This window comes from Juglans regia, chromosome 8 (genome assembly GCF_001411555.2).
Source record: "Juglans regia cultivar Chandler chromosome 8, Walnut 2.0, whole genome shotgun sequence".
In the NCBI taxonomy this organism is placed as follows: Eukaryota; Viridiplantae; Streptophyta; class Magnoliopsida; order Fagales; family Juglandaceae; genus Juglans; species Juglans regia.
Window position 1 is genome coordinate 9,632,657 of NC_049908.1, and position 16,750 is coordinate 9,649,406.

At 38.6% G+C, this 16,750-nt stretch overlaps 1 protein-coding gene across 1 annotated transcript; it reads right to left on the minus strand.

Annotated features, from left to right (window-relative positions):
* Positions 1–4,097: 4,097 nt before the first annotated feature.
* Positions 4,098–9,085, minus strand: LOC108993676 (probable cinnamyl alcohol dehydrogenase 1). The gene is made up of 6 exons (XM_018968660.2): positions 8,997–9,085; positions 8,616–8,729; positions 7,802–8,032; positions 4,905–5,190; positions 4,531–4,681; positions 4,098–4,429 (listed from the first exon to the last, which is right to left on the minus strand). The coding sequence occupies exons 1-6, from the start codon at positions 9,083–9,085 to the stop codon at positions 4,233–4,235; spliced, it is 1,068 nt and encodes a 355-aa protein (XP_018824205.1). The 3' UTR covers positions 4,098–4,232.
* Between the last annotated feature and the right edge of the window lie 7,665 nt (positions 9,086–16,750).

Genomic DNA, 16,750 nt, shown 5'->3' on the forward strand with positions numbered 1-16,750 from the left:
ATTACTACAAGAACTGATCCTCTTTCTTCTCATGAACTCTATCAATTGCTTCTAATACATGAGACCCGTCTCTCTCACAATACAAAAAATACCATCTCTACGGTTGAAATGTCTGCAAATTTTAGTTCCTCAACAACCCGTGATCAGAGGGGTCGTGGCTCTTTTAGAGGTGGCCGTCAAGGACGAAGCCGAGGTTGTTTTACCTCCAATGGCAGAGGTCGCTCTTCCTTCAATTCTTCAGCACCACAGCAGAACTCCTCTCGAACTATTTGTCAAGTGTGCAACAAACCAGGCCATGTAGCACTCCAATGCAGAAATCGTTTCAACCTCTCATATCAATTTGAAGCAGCTCCAAACTTCTCAGCAAACTACACTGCCCCGAGCTCCATTTCCGATACATCTTGGTATCCAGATTCTGCAGCAACACACCATATAACAAATGACATGGCCAACTTGAATCTATCCTCAGAACAGTATACTGGTGATGAAACAATTCGTGTAGGTGATGGTACGGGTCTCCCCATTCATAGTTTCGGTAATTCTTCCCTATCCACCTCAACCCCTTCCTTTTCTCTTCGTAACCTTTTACATGTCCCCTCTATAACAAAGAACCTTGTCTCTGTGCTTAAATTTTGCATTGATAATCGTTGTTTCTTCGAATTTCACTCCTCTCACTTTTATGTGAAGGACTCTCAGACAGGGAAAACCCTCCTCACCGGACCAACCCGTAACGGCCTCTACATCTTTCCCACCGCGGTGACCAGTTCCAAATCCTCTTCTCCTTCTGCGCATGTTGGTGAACGTACATCTGTGGCACAATGGCACAGGAGGATGGGCCATCCTTCTCTTACACAAGTGTCTCGCATTTTGCACAGCAGACGTTTGCCAATGTGTCCAACCGATTCTCTTTTTCAATGTCCCGAGTGTCCTCTAGCAAAATCACATCAGTTGCCTTTTACTTCCAGTCGAGCTATGTATAATGGGCCCTTAGAGTTAGTTTGTTCAGACTTATGGGGTCTAGCCCCTTATGTTTCTCGTTCTGGTTTTAAATATTACATGTCCTTTGTTGATCATTTTACACGTTTCACATGGATTTTTCCTCTTAAACTCAAATCTGATGCTCTTCATATATTCTCAAAATTTTTACCTCTTGTTGAACGTATGTTTAAAACCAAGCTAATTACCTTGCAAACTGATGGAGGTGGTGAATTTAAACCCATTACCTCTATGTGTCAAAAACTTGGCATTACACATCGTCTCTTATGTCCTCACACCCATCAACAAAATGGGCTTGTCGAGAGAAAACACCGCCACATTGTGGAAACTAGTCTAGCCTTATTGGCCCACTCATCTCTTCCTTTTACCTATTGGGCCGTGGCCTTTGAGACTGCAGTTTATTTAATTAATCTGCTTCCCTCTCCAACCCTCAAAAATAAATTACCCTATTTCATGGTCCACCAACGAGAGCTCGATTATAATTTTTTAAAAGTATTTGGTTGTGAGTGTTGGCCAAATTTAAGACCATATATACAAAATAAGCTCAATTTTCGGTCAACTTCCTGTCTCTTTTTAGGTTACAGTACCACTCACAAAGGTTACAAGTGCTTGGATCTAAATACAAACCGTCTATACATTTCTCGTGATGTTCTTTTCAACAAAACTTCATTTCCCTTTAATAAAACTCGGCCCAATACCACAACTGCTCCTCTCTCTTCAACACAAGCTTCCTTACCCATTCTTAATCCTTCCTTACTCGGCCCATTTCCAAATACCCAAACATCTAGCCCACCCTCTCCCAGACATAACTCTTCTTCTTTACTCGGGCCCGCTCCAACCCAACACTCACACCCTAACTCTTCTTCCTTACTCGGGCCCGCTCCAACCCAACACCCACATCCATCCTTATCATCTTCAACCACGAGACCCACTATGTCCTCGCCAAATCCCGAATCCTCTGCATTCACTCAAGCTCCACCTGTTTCTCCTCCTATTCTTGTTCCTCCACGTTTGCCGATCATCACCCGTGCAACAACCAATTCCTCTCGCCCACGTATTGTCACCGATGGCACCATTCCATATCCTACTCGATAGTGTTTCATCACCACTACCTCTGTTCTTGATGATCCTTCCAGTTACTCCATTGCTTCCAAATTCTCAGAATGGTGAGATACCATGGCTTAAGAGCACGCTGCACTTCTCCATAATACTACCTGGAGTTTAGTTCCCCCTATCACTGGTTCTAATGTGCTTGGATGCAGGTGGGTATTCCGAACGAAGACCAACGCTGATGGGTCATTTGAGAGACGGAAAGCACGGCTTGTAGCTAAAGGATTCCATCAGCAGCCTGGAATTGACTACAACGAGACCTTCAGTCCAGTAGTCAAGCCCACCACTATACGTCTCATTTTATCCATTGCAGTCACTCAAAAATGGCCACTGCGACAATTGGACATCCATAATGCTTTCTTGCATGGCACCCTCACAGATAATGTCTACATGCAGCAACCTCAAGGGTTCATCGACCCAGCCCAACCTACGTACGTGTGCAAGCTCCACAAAGCCATTTATGGCCTCAAGCAAGCCCCAAGAGCCTGGTTTGCTCAACTCAGCTCATGGCTTCTACACTATGATTTTACTGCATCTAAGGCTGACCCATCTTTGTTCTTTCTTCATCATTCTGACCTTACCATTTTTCTGCTAGTATACGTTGATGACATTGTCATCACTACCTCTAACTCGACATCCGTTTCCTCTCTTATACAAGCTTTAGGCACTGCATTTCCTGTGAAGGACCTCGGCACCCTGTCCTTCTTTCTTGGCCTTGAGGTAGACTACACCAAAAATGGTGTTCTGTTGACTTAAAGAAAATATATTAAGTCCCTCCTTGCTCGCAGTAACATGCTACATGCTACATGCTAAACCGATGTCTTCACCAATGGCTGCTTCCCTCAAGCTCTCCAAGTCTGATGCACCAGCTTTCGATGATGTTACATTGTACAGAAGTCTGGTTGCGGGTTTACAGTATTTATCTTTAACTAGACCCGATATCTCTTTTGCAGTAAACAAAGTATGCCAATTCCTTCACTCACCAAAAGAGTCACACTGGAGTGCAGTAAAAAGAATTCTCAGATATCTCAAAGCCACTGTTAATCACGGCCTCATCTTTAATCCTCAATCCAGCTTCACTCTTCAAGCCTACTCTGATGCTGACTGGGGTGGTTGTCCTAATGACAGACGGTCTACAGGAGGTTATTGCATTTATCTCGGCAAGCACCTTATTTCATGGAGCTCTAAGAAACAAAAAACTGTGGCCAGGTCTTCGACATAAACGGAATACAAGGCCATTGCTGCCTCAGCTGCTGAACTCATATGGATTCAAACCCTTACTCGTGAGCTTGGAATTCATCTTCATCAAACTCCCATTCTCTGGTGTGACAACCTTGGGGCAACTTATCTCTCAGCAAATCCAGTCTACCATTCAAAGACAAAACACATGGACATAGACTACCACTTTGTCAGAGATAGGGTTGCTGCCAAGACACTCCATGTCTCCTTCATCAGCTCTAAGGATCAGATCGCAGATGTTCTTACCAAGCCCCTGGTTGCAGACAAATTTTTACATTTTAGATCGACTCTCAATGTGGTTGACACCCCCTTGGATTCGAGGGGGTGTATTAGCCTTCATAAGTCTGTAACCCATCCAGGATTACCATCATAGCAGATACACACATCACCGTAGTATTTTCATGCTTATTCTAGAAGTTCACTGTAGGTACAGTAGTTAGTTATTCTCTGCTGTACATATTGTTGGTCTCTGCTGTAATTAGTTATTTCTGTATCTTGTGATTTGCTTGTAATAGTCTATTTATAGACTCTGTCAAAACAGAATAGAATTGTATTGAAGCATTTCTTCTTTCAGTCATTTTATCAAACAGCCCCCTACATTCCCTTTCAAACACCTGACTGTATATTATTCTGAACCACCCTATGCATCTTCATATCAGATTTGCCAGAAGATTTCACAAATAAATTCATGAACCATTTCAAGCCTTAATCTCCAAGAAACCAAATAAATAAAGCACCATAAACTACAACGATAAGAACACAAAACCATCAGAAATGACCTCATGCTATTAACTACGTCCCAAATAGAGAAAAGCAGATACAACGACCTCTCAATACTACTTGCTTCATGCATAAAAAGAAATCCCTCATTTTTCTGCTGCATGGTCTCATTTCAGGGAGTTTTCAATATCAATGACGAATCGGTACTTGACATCACTCTTGATCATCCTCTCAAGAGCTTCATTTACATACTGAATCGGAATTACTTCTATCTCGGGATAAATCTTGTGAGCAGCACAGAAGTTTATCATTTCTCGTGTATCTTTCGTGCCTCCAATTGCACTACCAGTAATGGTTTTCATTCCTGCATGCATGTAGTTCATTAGGCTGGCAAATTCTGAAACCTAGATTGGTAAATTATATGAATTTCAAGAAATTATCGAGTTCTGAAATTGATAAAGTTACCTAGCAGAAGGCTAGCAGGGTTGACTTTGACTTCAGTGGGGAAACCCACAAGGACCAGAACACCGGCAGTCTTTAAGAGTGACATGTATGGATCAAATGGATGATCCCCAGATGCTGCGTCTATTATAAAGTCCAATGTCCCAGCCAGGGTCTGTAATAAAAAAAATAATATAGTAACCATCAGTTAGAACAAAAATCATCGATTAAGGCATCAACTTTGGAAAAACATTTTCTAAAGTTTGGAAAAAAATTGAAGATAGAGAGAAATAGACACATAAAACGAGACATAACGTTTATATTAAGTCTTCTTAAACGAGGTAAAAACTCAAGGAGATCTTAATTAAACTAAGAAGCAGCCTTGTGTTGTACGTTACCTCCATCTGCTGTTGGTCAGATGAGATCACAAACTTGTCTGCATTAAGAAGACTTAGGGCCTCCTCTCTCTTAGATATGCTTGTGCTGAAAACTGTAAAGTTCAACCCAAAAGCCTTGCCAAACTTGACAGCCATATGACCCAGACCACCGAGGCCAATCACTCCTAGAGATTTACCAGGTTGATTCATCTTGTACCTCATCATGGGGGCATAAACTGTAATTCCAGCACAAAACAGAGGTGCTGCTGAAGCCAGTGGATAGTTGTCTGGAATCTTATAGCAATATCTGTAGATCCAATAATTTCCCAAAACAAAACTATATGTTAATCCCATAAGTGATATATGCAATTAACTTTCCACCATCAAGTCACGATGAGTAGCTGATCATGATGTTTTGATATTATCAATTCATTAATCACAAACCAATTGACTTTCGCTTCAAAACTCCACATTATGATATTATCAATTCATTAATCACAAACATGGAATTAACTTTCGCTTCAAAACTCCACATTATAACCACGCAGGGCATTGAAATCAAAAATTTCCTAAGGAAGAGATCGATGGCATCACATGAAATCAAATTCAATTTGTTGTCAAGTGATGCCATCGATCTCTTCCCTAAAATTCAATTTGTTGTAAAATTCTCAGAACTGCTTCTATGATCTCGTTTGACAAATAAAATGAGTGAAAATCGAATGTAAATTTGTGATAAGCCTACTGTCAAGTGCAAAAAAGCCAATTAGTAATGTTGGAGAGAAACACCAGAGGAATAGATTGCACAGACAAAAAACAAAGAAAAAATAAAAGAAAAGAAACTCAGAATGGTGGCTCTAATGCCATGTTAAAATAGAAAGAATTCTGAAAAATCATAAAAGTATGTATTTCTGTATATATTAAACTATATAAAGGAGGCCTATATATTGGAATATGGCCAAAGAAAATAAGTAAATACAAATAAAAGGAAAGATTCTAACCTAACATAATTATAAGAAATTAAGGATATAATCTAACATAATTCTAAAAAATTTTAAATATAATCTAATATTTTAAATATATTCTAAGATACAAATATATACGGTAACACTAACTAACTAGGGAATGCTGATACTAAATAAATCAATTTGCAAATTTACTTACTGTTGTAAAAGCTGACACAACAAATATAATGCTGATGTAAAAACATGTCACATCAGATTTAATTACTTAAAAAGTATTGATGTATATACCACATGAAAAATGCTACGGCCACAGCTATTAGACACCGATTTTGAGTATCGCTTGACGTGTTCTGTCTATTGAAGCATTTTTTTTTTCTTTTTTTTTTATTCATTCGCTTCCCACATCACGATATTTTTAATATTCTATTCTTATTTTTAATATTTTATTACCCTCTATTCCCCATTTCTAATATTTTATTCCCTCTGCACATTTCGTCTTTTGTTTTCTTCCATCGATCATCTCTTCTTCCCCGAGGAACAACGAATGTGAAGGAACACGAAGGAACCGAAACCTCGTTAAAGTTTTTGAGAACCTGGGTCGGGAAGTGGTGGGTGACGCCACACTGGTCAACCTCACCACTTAGTGAGGAACAACGATGAGGAAGAGGACGACCCGGAAGAAGACAGTCTCTTGGGGCTGCCCAGGATTTCGCTCAAGAACTGGAAGGGTTTGACGATGGTGCCAAAGAAAACAAAACGGAAGAGATTGGAGAAAGGGTTGCGGGATTTGTTGGAGGAGGAAGCAGAGGGAGTGGAACTGACGGGAGACGACGCAGCAGCGACTTAGAGCCTTGACGTCGTCGATCTTGCTGAAGACAAGGAGGAGGAGGGAATTGGGTAATCGGTCGAAGTGGGTTTGATTTTGGAGATTGAGATGGAGAAAGTGGGTTAGGCGTAGATCTGGGAGACGATGAGGCATGGGTTTGATTTAGAGGTTGAGATGGAGATTTGGGAGAGAGAGAAAGAGAAATGAGAAACCAACCCAAAATACATAAAAACGTAATCGTTCGGTTTTACAAGAGATAGAATTGTGGACATGGTGGAGGAGACACCTCCGGGAAGAAGAGAGGATCATTGAAAGAAGACAAAAACGAAATGTGGGGAATAAAATATTAGAAATGGGGAATAGAAGGTAATAAAATATTAAAAATAGAAATAGAATATTAGAAATGCTAGCTGCGGGAAGCGAATGAATAAAAAAAATGCTATAATGAACGGTACTTTATATTATTATTGTATTGAAATTTGAAAAAATTGAATTAGGATTTGAAAAAGTTGAATTGTTTATTATATTTTATATGAGGATTTAAAAAATATGTAATGATAAGATGAGATGAGAATTTTATGTCTCATTCCACCTCCAAACCTGCCCTTATTTTTCATAGCACAACTCGATGATCGTATATCCTCATTTTTCACGTAAAAAATATCAGCTTACAACATCTTAAAAATGAATAATTATAGGATTACTATTCTTCTACTACTTATTTATTATTATTTTTATATTTATTTTTTAAAATTTTTTTACTTTACTTAATGGTTAAGGAAGTAATTATTAGTAAAATTATATTTTTTTTTATTTTTTCTTAATGATTAAAGAAGTTAAAAAAATACATAAAAATAATAATAAAAAAATAAAAGTTTCAAATAAATTATAAATAATAAATAGATAGTAATAAGATAGTAATTCTATCACTATCTTAAAAAAATTAATAATGTTAGAGAGAAGTCATTATAGCAATGCACACTTTGTACTCACTGTGTGACTGCTTCTAGTTGATTGTTTCTAATACTCACTTGGAGAGATATGTGATCTACATGATACCACATCATATGTGTAAAATACATACTCCTAATAGTGACTTCTATCTATATTTATTCTAAAAAAATACTTGCCTTTCATGGACAACAGTGTAGTTGGAGTATCCTCCCCTGGTGATTGTACCATCATTATCGATGCAGTTAAAAGTGCCAACAACTCCCTTTGCACAATAAACTTCTATCGCATCATTACTAAAATGGCAATCCCTGCAAGAGTTAACATAAGTTCCCACCCCAACATGGTCCCCAACTTTGAAACCGCGGACATTTGAACCAATCTCCTTCACAATTCCAGCAATCTCGTGTCTGCAGCCATGCAAATAATCCAATGACCATCAGTTTATAAAAATAACAAAAAAAGAAAAATATATTTTTTTTTTCAAGATTGTTTATTAATATTACACTCAGCACACATGTGGCATGCATGGAAGCTTTGTATCTGAGTTAATTACATAAAAATTAGTTACTTGTTATTTAGAGCCCTACTACGACCACCGAAAAAATGATCCGAATGAGTTTACTGAATAGAACATTTTATTTTATTTATTTATTTTCTTTTTTTCATATATTTTTTTAATTATTATATTTAAAAAAAATAAAAAATTCATAATATCAGTATAAATAATAGTTACCAATGATGTGATTTGACTATCTTTATCATGAAATTAGTGCACATTATATTAATTAGAAAAATTTTATTCATTATCCTCACATTACATACCATACATAATTTTTTTTTATTTAATTTTTTTCCTCTTACTAAATGTGTGATTATGATGATGAGTAAAAGAAATCAATTAGTTTAGGAATAATAAAATAAAAAAAATTAGAAAATAAAATAAATATAGTGTGTAAAAATGATGAGTAGCAAAACGCTATTAATTAATACCCAGGCACCGCAGGATACTTGGAGTTCCCACGTTTGTTCCTGGTCCAAATTACGTCGCCATAACAAACTCCACAGTGCGTGATCTTTATAGAAACATCATCTTCTCCAATAGCCCTGCATGAATTTAATTCCAACAGCTCAGTTTCTTCCAATTTCAACATTTTAATTATTAGCAGAACTAGTCTGGAAATCGTAAGTCAAATCAGGAAAGTCATCAAGCTTAATTAAACATATATAGATCAAACTGCGATCGACAACAAACAAATTAGTGATGCTATATATATATATATGATATTAAATAGGCTTTGATCTCTGTAATTTTTTTCTTTAATCTGGAGAAGAAAACCAACGTCTAGCTATCAATTATATATTGTTTCATACCTACGGCTGAATTTGCAAGGTGAGAGAACTCCAGACTCATCTCTTGCCGCCCATCCAAGGCAGTCTTCGTTTGCGCGTGCAGAACCCATTGTATGTGCTTATAATTTTGTAAATGGCATTGGGCTCAACTCCCCTATCTCCTATTTATAGTATGAGCGGGGCTAGTCTGCCGCTGAGTAGCACCGGTCAAGTGTAGCGTTAGTTTATTTTTATTTATTTTTATATTTTTTTAATATATTTAAATATTTTAAAAAAATAAAAAAAATATATTAATACATTTTAAAATTACTTTCTTAATTATTAAAAAAAAAATTAAAATGGCAAGCGGTATATTTAAGTTGTAGACTTCAATCAATAGAAATAATGTACTTGTCATGCATGTTTTATCATTCAAAAAAAGAGAAAAATGATTAAATAATTAAATATTATTTTTCATTGTGAATAGTAACTAACCATATTTAGAGAGAACTTAAGATATACTATTCATCAAATTTTAAACTTTGAACCATTGATTAGTTCAATATAAAAGTTTTTTTTACATCTAACTAAAGTTTAAATTTATATTAACATTTAGCTAATCCATTATTAATGTTCTAAAGTAGTATTTCTCTTATTGTACCGGATATGTTGATGCAAGTACTGCCTAGTACTCCACGTATGCAATGACCTCGATCGACTTGTTTTAGAATTTTTACCATAAAAACTAGAGCGATTTGGTGAAATGCCAGGCCAATTTAAATATTGATGTGACATACGCTCTGAGCTCATCGTTCGAAGACTTGGAATATTGTTTCCTCCTGCGTGTGATTGGTTCTCTTCCCAACACACGAGTGCAAAGGTTGCTTGCTCGTATGTGTATATATCTATAAATATATATATAAAGTAAGATAAATATCTTAATTCTAAAAGATTGTTGCGGGATATTGTCACTATAATGTTGCTATATAAATATACAAGCAGGTTAATAGAAACTTAAGCCTAGGGGTGATTAACGGTCCGGTCGGACCGAACGGACCGACCGGACCTACCGTTTCGGTCCGGACCGGACCGGACCGAGACTTAGACCGGTCCGGTCCGGTCCATATTTTAGAGGACCGAAATCATTCGGTCCGGTCCACGGTCCACAGTTTTTTCGGACCGGACCGGACCGAATGAAAAATTTAAAAAAAAATATATTTTTTTATATATATTTTATATATAATAATTGTACAATTAACAATATAAATTTTTAAATATATTATTAATACTTGTTAATATTCTATAAATTAACAATATTTTATATATATCTTCATTTAACCTATCACTATTAACAATATAAAATTTTAAATATACTATTAACACTTGTTAATATTCTATGAATTAATAAATATATAATATCAATTAGTTAATTATATAGTAATTATATAAATTAATAATATAATTTTCATCTAATTTATTATCATTGACCATATAAAATATTTTTTTATTGAGTTTGTTACATAATCCACATTAATAAGTCACTTAGTTTAATTTAGTATTTTAAATAAATTTTTTTTATTAATTATTAAAAAAAAAAAAAAAAAGAGGGCGGACCGACTGGACCGGACCGGACCGGACCGGACCGATAGCTATCGGTCCGGTCCGGTCCCTTTGGGTGTTCGGTCCGGAAAAATAATGGACCGAAAATTTTCGGTCCATCGCCGGACCGGACCGGACCGGACCGGACCGGCCCGTTTGCAGCCCTACTTAAGCCAAAGTTGTTTTATATGCAGGTTTATTTTTTCATCTTGGTAGTCTATTCATGTCATTTGATTTGAAGGAGTTGCTTGTTTCTATCAACACCGTTTAGAGTCTTTAGACTATGTTTTCAAAAATATACACATAGCCTCTGTTTGGTTTCGGAATAGCCAGATGTATTAATTCTGCTAGATCATGTTTGCAGCTTTAGAGAACTGATGCTATCTCGGTGCACAAACGTTTCGAATGAAATGAAAGTTGCATTTTCGTCGAACCCAAGAGGGAGGCAAGTGCACCAGAGAGCAGTAGAGACAAATGCTACAGAAGCAGCCAATGTAGAATACAAGGGGAGGAAGCTCTTGATCCAATGATGGGAGAATAGGATCTAGGGGTGAACGAAAGATTGAGTGTACCCTCACTGCTAACTGGCAAACCGTCCACATCGGCGGAAAGGACTGCTAATGTCCTTCTTCAGGCACATCCTTTGAAATTCCACACTGAGAAATAGTCATTGGTATGCCCTCAATCCCCTCTTGGGATTTGACGGAGGTCAAGGTGTCGAGACATGCAACATTGGATTACATACCCTCTTCGTTCAAGTCGACCAATTGTATTCAATCTGCCACCTATTAGGTGATGAACATACCACTATGAGGAATGAGAGTAATTATTTTTGATGTGTTTTAGACTCTAGGTCTAGTTTATCGACTAAACCTCTATCTTTTCTATTATAATCTTATACTCATATCTTACACGTACACTTCCATCTGGATGAGGCACGCCTAACCTAACCAAATCTTGGGTGTTGATTGCTTGGCTGGCACCCTTGACACAATAGAACCTTGCTAGAACCTTGCTAGACCAAACTTCAGGAGGAGGAGCGAGACTGATCGGCCCGCCAGGAGGTGGAGTTGGAGGGGTTCAGGAAGTCAAGCCATGACCTTCACGATGAGAAGGACAAGCTAGTCAAGTAGCACAACTCCAATGTGAGGTCCCACAACTGGTGGCATAGGACGTACCAAGACCTCACCATGTCCTAGAAGCGCAATACATAGCTTGTCAAATCTTGAGACAAGCAGATGAAAACTTTGGAGTCTGAACTAGATTCCACTCGAGGTGAGTTGTTGCCTCAGAACTTGTAGATTGAGGCTCTAGAGTCTAAGCTGGCTTCCACTCAGGACGAGCTGGCCAAGAGTGAAACTATAGGTTGGTTAGGCAATAACGACAAAAAATTCTAACGAGAGATAATGTTCCTGAAGATGTAATGAACAATTCATGTAAATAATGAAATGACACATATATGTATACTTTGGCAAGGAATCACCCTCTGGGGCACAGACACATGGGTCCGTAAAACTTGGCGAAGAGTCACTCTCTTAGTGAAACGCATATTTATATAAGTATGGTGAGAAATCACCCTCTGAGGAGTTATCCTCGCATGCATTGTACTTTAAAGGATGAGTATTATTTAGACGAGTAATCACTCATCACTCAATAGGTCAAATCCATAAAAAAAAAAAAAAAACTGTCAACACATAAAGATTCGTCACATAGATATTCGTCACACAGACATTTCGTTGCCTGATGGGCAAACAGGGGATGAGTTACATCGTAGAAATCTCTTCTACCTGAATGACATCATGCAAGCCACCTAGTGTGATACCCCATATGATATGATAAGGGTAGGTGGTGTATGAGATCCCACATTGCTTGGGAAGGAGAAGTTCTTGCTCTTTATAAGGTTCCAATAGGGCTCCAATTGTATCATTGACTAGTCCTTTTGGAGTATAGGCCATGTGGTTTGGGTCTTCCATTGGGGCATTACAAATGGTATCAAAGTCTATCCCAACCAGAAATATGGGACTGGAGCTGTGCCACCTATAAAAGACAGGCCCGACGAGGACGTCGGGAATTTAAGGGGGGTAGATTGTGATACCCCATATGATATGGATAAGGGTAGGTGGTATATGAGATCCCACATTGCTTGGGAAGGAGAAGTTCTTGCTCTTTATAAGGTTCCAATGGGGCTCCAATTGTATCATTGACTAGTCTTTTTGGACTATAGGCCATGTGGTTTGGGTCTTCCATTGGGGCGTTACACCTAGCTTGTACCCCAACACAGGCCGACTTATACATAGAGATAACATGTTGCATCAGGGAATTTCTACCCGGCAACCAACTCAAAGATACTAACACGTGATATACATCCCGGTTATAGGGTGAGGCCAACACGATACTGCCCCACCCCAATCATTCATGGGGAATCCTTCTACTTGCTTGAAGCTCCCAGCGACGTCTAGTAGGAATGGGCACGGGGAACTCCATCCTAAATGGGAAGATTGATGCATGGTGCAAATACTCATACAAAGATATAAATACATGACGTGATCACGAGTCATGGAAAAACAGCAAACACATTCAAAGTCTAGAAAAATAAGAAATGAACATAAAATAGACATAATGATCCAAAACGGATTTATTTATGACATAATGGATGAGGTTACAGAAAATACAAATGCCTCTCACATACAACATTCACCCCACATTCCATAGTCTTGACTTAGAAGCTAACCTACCACACACTGTCGAACTCGCTACTCAGTCCCATGGTTCCTTCCCTGCTTCCTCTAAAGATTTTAGCTTCACGAGGTCTCAGGTGCCTAAGATCATAAAAGTGAAATTTTTTCTCATGTCCAAGTCCTTTTTATAGGGTGTGACTATTAGACGTCCTTCTGACACATCTCTGACTCTAGGTATACTTGAGTAAGAATGCTTAGGCCTCGATTGTTACACTGCAGGATGACATAAACAGACAACCAAGGCATGGTCCACACTTCCTTACAACCTACCAACTTCTCAGCCTGTCCTTGAACGAGGGTCTTCCACGTGGCATCGGACCATTCCTCTAGGTTTAGATGATATGACTTCCCAACTTGTAATCCTTCCAGCAAACCCACTCCGAATGTGACCCTTCAGGTGGAGAGTTGGCTTCTATGTACGACACTGCTACTCTTCTATGCATCTTCCGTATTATTTCAAAAAGCTCTCATATCTGACACAGTCTATCCTTGATCGTTGCTTGCCCCAAGCGAGTAACCCTTGCTTGCTTTGGGCGAGTAGCTCTTGTCTCATCAAAGTCACTGGCCTCTTCAGCTCCTTGTTCTTGCCTACATGGCGGGTGACTTTTCTAGCTCACCTACTATGGGGAGAGATACTCATCTCCACCTCACTCCAAGACATATCTTCCAGGACATTTTTAAGGTGCTTGTTCACCCACATGTTGGACTAACTACACTTTGCAGCACCCACAACAATTTTCTTCACCAACCAATGGAGTGTTCCTCATCTTTCTTTCTACTTGATCGTATTGGTGGTTTTTCTCCTTGCACTGGCGGGGCCCTCACATGCTCTGTACTCCCCATACCATTCCTAAGTGGTATGTTACCACGACTTTAATATGGGTTGAGAGATTCTCCGTGATGATTGGAGTGGAGCATTTTTGTATTAGCTTAACATGATATCGCGACTAGAGGTAATCCCCACATTCATCAAGTGGAGTGTCCTTTGAAATGATTTGGTAGAGGTGTTCCATGTGTAACTGGGTAGAGAGATTTCCCATGCCAAATGGGTGGAGGATTCCCACACTTGGTGATTTTTATGAATGTACATGTGTTTTTCTCATGGGGTATTTCATCGCCATGCTTATGGATATATGTGTTTTGCTCAACACAGTAATTCTACGCCATACTTAGGAATACATGTGTTTGGGCCCAAAAGGTAATTCCTCGCCATGCTTAAAATATATGTGCTCTTAAAATCATTTACATGAATTGGTGCATGCATGTTCATTGACATTTTTCACTTTTAGTATTGTCATGGGTTTTAACTTATTGAGGTTTCATAGAAATTTAACTGTGGTGATCCAACATGCGGTTTTCTTTCTCGAAATCATAAACCTTGATGTAGATGTTGCCCAGGAGAATTATCTTGAAGAAGAAATGTTGTGTTTGTGGAGCTTGGTTTTGTTGGTGTGTCACCCCGATTGGATGACCCAACTCGACAATGATGTGCTATGGTTTTTTGGTAGATTTTCAATGAGGCTTCGGCCATGAAATGTAGGCTTTGGGCTATCAAAAAAATTTTAGATAGAAATTTTGCTTGACGTTTGTGTAACATGTAGCTGGAGAGAACCTCGGACAGAGAGTTCACTCAAGTGAATATCAAATAAAGAGTTCACTCAAGTGAATGATGCAGAAAAGTAAAAATTAAGGTTTTCGTCATGTGACACTATAAATATGTATTTAATGAACTGTTTAGCAGGTTCTGAGTGTTCTGAATAGTGAGATTTTGCCTCAAAGTGTATTTTGTGATTCCTTAGTATTATAAAATCCTATGTAGCTCTGTTTATGTAGACATGTTGCCGAATCACGTTAGTTTTGTGTCATGTGATTGATTTGCTTATGTTTGTTTTACTTTGTTTGTCGTTGTTTTCTCACAACAACTAGTATCGAGAGCCAATGTTCAGGTTTGAAGGGAAAACGATTGCTGGAAATGAAGTGAAAGCATTTGGGATCAAGAAGCTTGATGGTACTGAATTCAACTACTGGAGGATGTAAATAGAGGACTACCTCTATGGGAAAAAAACTTCATATTCCATTGTTAGTGAAGAAGCTTGAGAGTATGGACGATATTGATTCGAACCTGTTAGATTGACAGGTTGTGAGGGTTATTCAGCTGATACTATCAAGATCAGTTGCACACAACATTATCAAGGTGAAGACTATAGTGGATCTCATGACAGCTTTATCTCGTATGTATAAAAGAAAGTCGGCAAATAATAAGGTGCACCTGATGAAAAAATTGTTCAACCTGAAGACTGCAAAAGGTACTTCTGTTGCCCAACACCTGAATGAGCTTAACAATATCAAAAACCAATTGTCATCTGTAGAAATTGATTTTGATGACGAGATTTGGTCATTGATATTATTGGCATCATTGCCAAATAGTTGGGAGGCCATGATAATCGCTGTAAGTAATTTTGCTGGGATTTAATTCTTGCTAAAGAGGTGCGCATAAGAGATTCTGGTGAGATCTTGGGTTCGAGTTTGGCCTAGAAAGTTGAAAGTTGGGGCAAGGGTCAATATGAGACTGGAGGCCACAACTACAAGTTCTCTGATGTGTGCCAGGGTCAATATGAGACCAAATATTCCCCATGCAGTGGGAGTTGAGAGTTACCCTACGATGTCTTGACTGAAGGCGTTGTACGTGAGGAACTAAGGTTGTGCACATTTTCAGTTAGTCTTCTAGATTGAAGACAAGGGCTATAAGCTGTAGACGTGGAGGATTACATGTTTGGAGATGATGGTAAGGTGTTGGCTATAACCAGTCTCAAAGTGGGAGATTGTTGGATTTGTGGAGCCTGGTTTTGTTGGTGTCTGCCCGATTTGATGACCCGACCCAACAATAATGTGTTATGATCTTTTGGCAGATTTTCAATGAGATTTGGGCTATGGGGCAGGGGCTTGGGCCTATCGATCCAAGCCGAAGCGAGGCGAAGCTCAAACAATTTGAAGACTCAAGGTGGTGAACTACGATACAAAGGTAAGAATTTGTTGGAAGACAGTTGATCGAACTTCCATGGAGGAAGCAAAGACTACACAAGGGATGGGCACGTCAGTTGAAGATAGAACATGCTAGCAGTAAGAGGTGGGATCAGTTGCCCAAATCAAAGATGAGGGCTCAGCTACAGGTTCTATTATGTGTGCTAGGGATAGTACGAGACCAGATATTTCCAATTTTGTCTTTAGCTACAGATCCTAATGCTAAGCTATTTTGTCTTCAACCGACATGCACATCTCTTGTGCAGTCTCTGCTTCCTCCCTGGAATTCCACTCAGCTACGTCTCAGCTAACTCCCACTTGCTCGATCTCCAGTCTCGCAAGATTTTACCTTTGTACTGTGGTTCACCACCTTCAGTTAGCAGGATATAATTCAAGGTGTGTGACCATTGTGGTGTGTCGGCTCAATTTAATGACCAG

Coding starts and splice junctions, on each gene's coding strand:
- LOC108993676 (XM_018968660.2), bottom strand. CDS start 9,085: ATGGGTTCTGCACGCGCAAACGAAGACTGCCTTGGATGGGCGGCAAGA. Junction 8,033..8,615: donor AAGTATCCTGCGGTGCCTGG/GTATTAATTAAT, acceptor GCATGGCTGCAG/ACACGAGATTGCTGGAATTG. Junction 4,430..4,530: donor CCCTGCTAGCCTTCTGCTAG/GTAACTTTATCA, acceptor ACATGCATGCAG/GAATGAAAACCATTACTGGT.